General features: G+C 42.3%; 1 protein-coding gene across 1 annotated transcript; it reads right to left on the reverse strand.

The window, feature by feature from the left end:
* Nucleotides 1-4,104: 4,104 nt before the first annotated feature.
* Nucleotides 4,105-5,211, reverse strand: LOC128740071 (uncharacterized). Its single transcript, XM_053835583.1, has one exon. It carries the CDS (start codon nucleotides 5,209-5,211, stop codon nucleotides 4,105-4,107), a length of 1,107 nt encoding a protein of 368 aa, XP_053691558.1.
* Between the last annotated feature and the right edge of the window lie 257 nt (nucleotides 5,212-5,468).

The raw sequence follows: 5,468 nt of genomic DNA on the forward strand, positions 1-5,468 counted from the left end.
AATGTGCGGCAAGCCTTTCCAGATGTAAGCTCTGGACTTTATTCAAAATTTACCTCGCAGCAAGAAGGGGAATTGCCATTTGACGGTCATGATGCACCTCTTTTCGAAATGGATTCTGCTGGTGCCTGTGAGAAGAATTGAGAGTAAAGAGGTGTGCATGATTCTGGAAGGTTGTTGGCTAAGACGCTTTGGAACCCCAGAAGTTGTGATAACCGATAATGCAACAACTTTTGTGGGAAAGGAATTTCAAGCGTTATTGAAGCATTGGAAAATCCAGCATTGGGCTAACTCACGCCACCACAGCCAAGCTAACCCGGTGGAACGAGTTAACAGGACCATCAATGCTTGTCTCCGAACCTATATGCAACAAGATCAGCGGCTATGGGAGATAAAAATAAACGAGGTTGAGGAAATAGAGTATGGACATGAGAAAGTCACCAAAGGAGACGAGCATCTGTTGGATAGGGATGTAAGGGACATTTCAGTAGATGAGAGGAATGAGCTTCGAGACGAAATTAACAAGAAGTTGTTTCAAATCGTAGCCAAGAACTTGAGAAAAAGTTACGCGAAGACCACGAAAGTGTATAATTTGAGGCACAAAAACTTTGGCCGACTTACCAGATAGGGCAAAAGGTCTACAAGCGCAACTTTAAACCATCCGTAGCTGTAGCTAAATATAATGCTAAATATGGTCCAGTGTACACTCCATGTGTAATAATTGCCAAACAAGGAACTAGTTCGTACGAGGTTGCATATGAGAACGGGAAAAATCTAGGAATATTTTCCGCTGCAGACCTTCGCCCAGGAACAGCAAGCCTAAAATAAACAATCACTATTCAGCAAAAGTGCATATTAGTGCAAGTGCAGTGCAGTTACGTTTATACACTGGGTACACTCCGCAGCAATCAAGTCAGCCATCATAAGCAAGATTAACTTATCCCTCTCTCAAGGCTGGTCGCAGTCAGAAGAGATCCAGCCGTTAAGGCAGTGCCATAATTTCTCCAAAGGCACTCAGAGAGTCATTGATTTGGCTTTTGGCATTGAAGTTTAGTAGAGTTGAGCTCGCTCTCTAAACACAATTTGTATCAGATCAGATTATAATTGATAGAAATCCGTGACGTCACAACGAGAAGGAGATAGATTAAAGATTACCCCAGAGAACTTTTAACCCACATTATACTGTTCCGTGTCGATTAAATGTAATATTTGTAATTGGCATTTGTCTTTCAAAGATGTTTAATTGTTTAGTTCTCTGTTTAGGTTAAAATAAATAATTAAGTTTACATTAATTATTTATTTTACCGAGGCGGGAGGATAGTGTAACCGTTGTTACAAATTCACCTTAGTTTTTTTTTAAATGTGCTATTTTTCAATAACTGTTGTATTTTTATGTTAGTAATTGTTAGTAGGATTAAGAAATGAAAATGTAAATATGTATGTTAATTTGTTAATAGGTTACACGAACACAGAAATTGTTAAAATATGAAAGGCAAAAATGGGGACATTAACCGCAGCTGCAAGAAAATGCAACCCTGAATAAGGTGGGCATAGTTAAAGGTAAAAGGAGAAGAAAATGGTGGGTGGCAAAAGAAAGGAGAAAGGAGTGGAAAAACCGCCATACGATCAGATACACCGCGACGTTCGTGTGATAAGGGAGTGAGTTGATAAATAAGAAAGCAAAGTTTAGCCGAAAGAGCTTAAACAAAGGCATTATTCAGGTAACTAATTCCTGTGCCAGTTTCAAATATGGCTTAATACGTGAATTCGTCCTAATAGGACCTTTTTCCCATTGGATTTTATTGGATTTTGGAATCCATCGTCGATCCCTCACGTCACACGAGTCGGCCTAGATGGTGCATTCCGCCTACGTCTAACCGTCAAGGAGACCGGGCAACTTCGACCCGTAGAACCCTCGGGCAGCAGGCCCTAATTATAAAAGAGGACCCTTCTCGGTGACGCCAATACGGTATCGTCCGTGGCCCACCGATTGTGACAAGAAAGGAAGACGCCGAAGACTCCATTTCCCGCCAAGCCAGCCATCATTCCGCCATTGCATTTTGCTGGGACACCAGCAAATTGCATCAGCCGAAGCTAGTCGGTATCAGTCAAGCCAGCAGCAGAACGAGCAACGAACCCCAGCGATCCGGTACGTACCGTAGTGAAGCCCCGTAAATTGCCCACAGAATACACCACACACCCACAACACCCGTTCTGTTCAATAAACCGACAAACTTTCTAAAATAGTAATTTAATTTCTCCAAATTCGAACTTCCTAGGAATACCGTAGTCACTGACGAACTGACATGACACATAGAAGAAAATCCTTCAAAAATCATCGTCTTACACATTTTGCTTGCACATTAGCGCTCTCTGTTATGCATATTGCAAAGTAGCTTGCATTTGCAGAGTTTTATACTGTAGGTTTTTTTACATTTGTATATGGTTTATACTGGAAACTCGCAGCAACACTCGAGCGCCTCGGTGTGGCCATGTTGCGAAACATGCTTTTTTGAAAAACAAGTAGTTTTTGAATGGACGATGGAATTAACGCGAGTGTCTCGTCTGTTTGTCTGTGCCGTAGTTGTTGCACGATTTGTCCGCGTAGCCCCTCCGATTGCCCAGTGGAAGCCGACCCGGTGATCCAAGATCTACGGTCTCTTGCTCTGTGAGCTTTCTCGGGAGTACTGTCGTTTCATGCAGTAATATGTTTCTTCATATGGAAAAATGGTGTCTGTATGCAGCAAAACTATCAGGAAATGTAAAATGTTTAAAATGTATCCGTCTGCTGGTAGTCGAGTAATTCGGAGTCAAAATTAGGGTATTTTTTATAATCAAAGTTCCACAGATCCTAAACAAGCAAACATAGAGGTATACTATTTTTAGCAAAGTTGTGTATTTTTACTATTTGTACAATTTTGTAGTACATGAAAAAGTCATAAATTTATTTATTTATTTACTAGTCTTCGAAATTTCGTATAGACAGTTCTTAGTAATTACTTATTCTAAGTTTGAAAGTAGTCCGAGTAACATTAAAATCATAATCGTCAGAAACAGTATTAAATACACGACAACATACGTCAAATGGATTGTTTTGAGCGAACTGAGTACGGTGCAATGGAGGCCTAAAGAAATCAGCTCGTCGAGTATGCCTTGGTGGAACGTTAAATCGGACTCGACTTAGGAGCTCCGGGCTGTCGATATTACCTTCTAGCAGATCAAAAATGAATGGTCGTTGCAGCAAAGTCCTCCTATTCGCTAACGTTGGCAGGCGTATTAAAGCGCATCGATGTTCGTACGGAGGCAGTCGAATTGGATCATCCCAGGGCAGCAACCGCAGAGCGTACCGAACGAAGTGACGCTGGATTCGTTCGATCCAGTTGATATGGACGGCGTGGTAGGGCGCCCATACAAGCGCCCCGTACTCAAGGATACTGCGTACAACCACACAGTAGAGAGACTTCAAGCAATAAGAGTCGGTAAACTGCTGCGTATCCCTTTTTATGAAGCCCAGAATAGCGTACGCTTTAGCAGTGGTCGCTATAATGTGCTGAGTGAAACTCAATTTATTGTCTAGAAGAATGCGCAAATCTTTAACAGAATCGACTCGGGTGATACTGGCTGAATCCATTTTGTAATCGAATAAGGTGAAATGCCTATTTCTGCAGGATGAGATGACATTACATTTCTGCACATTCACGTCCATTCCGTTGAGTTTATACCAATTTAATAACGAATCAATGTCGGATTGTATGGCAGAGCAGTCAACACTGGAAGCAACTACCCGATAGAACTTCAGATCGTCGGCAAACATATACTTGGACGATTTTATCGTGGAACACAAGTCGTTTACAAAGAGAATGAACAGCAGTGGGCCCAGGTGACTCCCTTGGGCAGACCGGATTGAATCTCAAATGGTAGGGATTTGGTTCCATTAATACGTACGACTGCAATGCGACTGGTGAGATATGACAATATCCACCGTGTCAACCATTCAGGAAATCCCATTTTTTCCAGCTTCGCTACCATCAAAGAATGTGGCACTACCGTGCCACACGGCACAGGTGTAATAGCAGCAGTTTTCCACACATTCGGGAAAGTTCCTTCCTACATGGATTGATTAAAAATAATCTTTGCAGGAATCGCGAGCGTCGCAGCACAGTTTTTGAAGAGGAGCGTTGGCAGGCTGTCAGGTCCGGCGCCCTTCGATTCGTCAATTGATTGCAGCTTCCGCATTACGTCACTATCCGAAAAAGTAAAAAGCGGCATGCTCAGATCAAACAACGGCAAACTGTTCAAATACTCCTTAAACGAAAGTGGTAAGTTGTTACTCTGCACACTTCGAAAGAAGGATGAGAACAAGTTTGCAGACTCCAACGGGGACTCAGTTACATTTTCGTTGTAATGCACACGTTGAGGGATTCCTCCTTGTTGCTTGGGATTTTTCACGTACGTCCAAAACGATGCAGGATCATGTTTAATGTTGTCTTCCATGCGACGAATATAGCAACGAAAGCAGTGATCAAGCAATGACTTGTATTCGCTCTCAATGTCACGCAGCACAGCTTTATGGCTATCATCCTTCCAGCGAAAATATTTTTTTCTTGCCTTACGGAGACAGTTACGCAGACGCTGTAGCTGGTTATTCCACCACGGTTGTCTACTACCACGCTGACAAAATTGTTGCTTGATAGGGACAACATCACGAAGTGTACCATAAATGCGCTCATAGAAACTTGATACGGCTTCATCAGTACTGCATCCAACAAGAAACTCCTCCCAGCGAATCTCAGCAAACAGTCTATTAATTGATTCAAAATTACATCTTTTAAAGTCAAAGTTGAGCGGGCCAATAACATTAGAAACATTTTTGTTCTCATCCGCAAGTTCGAATATTACAACAAAGGGACGATGGTGTTGATCAATTGGCAGCAGCAGCAACGGCGGCTCCAGCAATTCCACCCGACTGTTATCACTGATGAAAGCCAGATCGAGAAGCCTTCCATTGAAATTTGTAATATTGTTTATTTGCAACAGTCCATTCGATAAAATCGATTCAACCAAAACATTTTCCTGGTCGGAAGATGCATTCATTGGCAGTAGGCAGTTTAGAACTTCATCACGTGGCCAACATAAGTGTGGGAGATTGTAATCGCCAACCACCAAAACGTGACTGCGATCACCGGCTAAATCAATCAGTTTTTGTACACACATCGCATGCTGTTCATACAGTACAGGCTCAGTATTAGGAGGCAGATAAACACAGCAAACAAATAAATCAAAATTTCGCATCGAGATTCGCACAATAGTTTGCTCCAGCTAATCAGTGTCTGCAACGCAAACAGCTGTGCTACGATGTTCGTTCTTCACGGCAATGAGAACCCCTCCGCCGCGTCTGTGCCGACTGGTTTGTGCGTTTCTATCACATCGTTAAACGGTATAGTTGTGTGAGAGCTCAGAGTTTTGAATAT

The sequence above is a fragment of the Sabethes cyaneus genome, chromosome 3 (genome assembly GCF_943734655.1).
Source record: "Sabethes cyaneus chromosome 3, idSabCyanKW18_F2, whole genome shotgun sequence".
In the NCBI taxonomy this organism is placed as follows: domain Eukaryota; kingdom Metazoa; phylum Arthropoda; class Insecta; order Diptera; family Culicidae; genus Sabethes; species Sabethes cyaneus.

Coding starts and splice junctions, on each gene's coding strand:
- LOC128740071 (XM_053835583.1), bottom strand. CDS start 5,211: ATGTGTGTACAAAAACTGATTGATTTAGCCGGTGATCGCAGTCACGTT.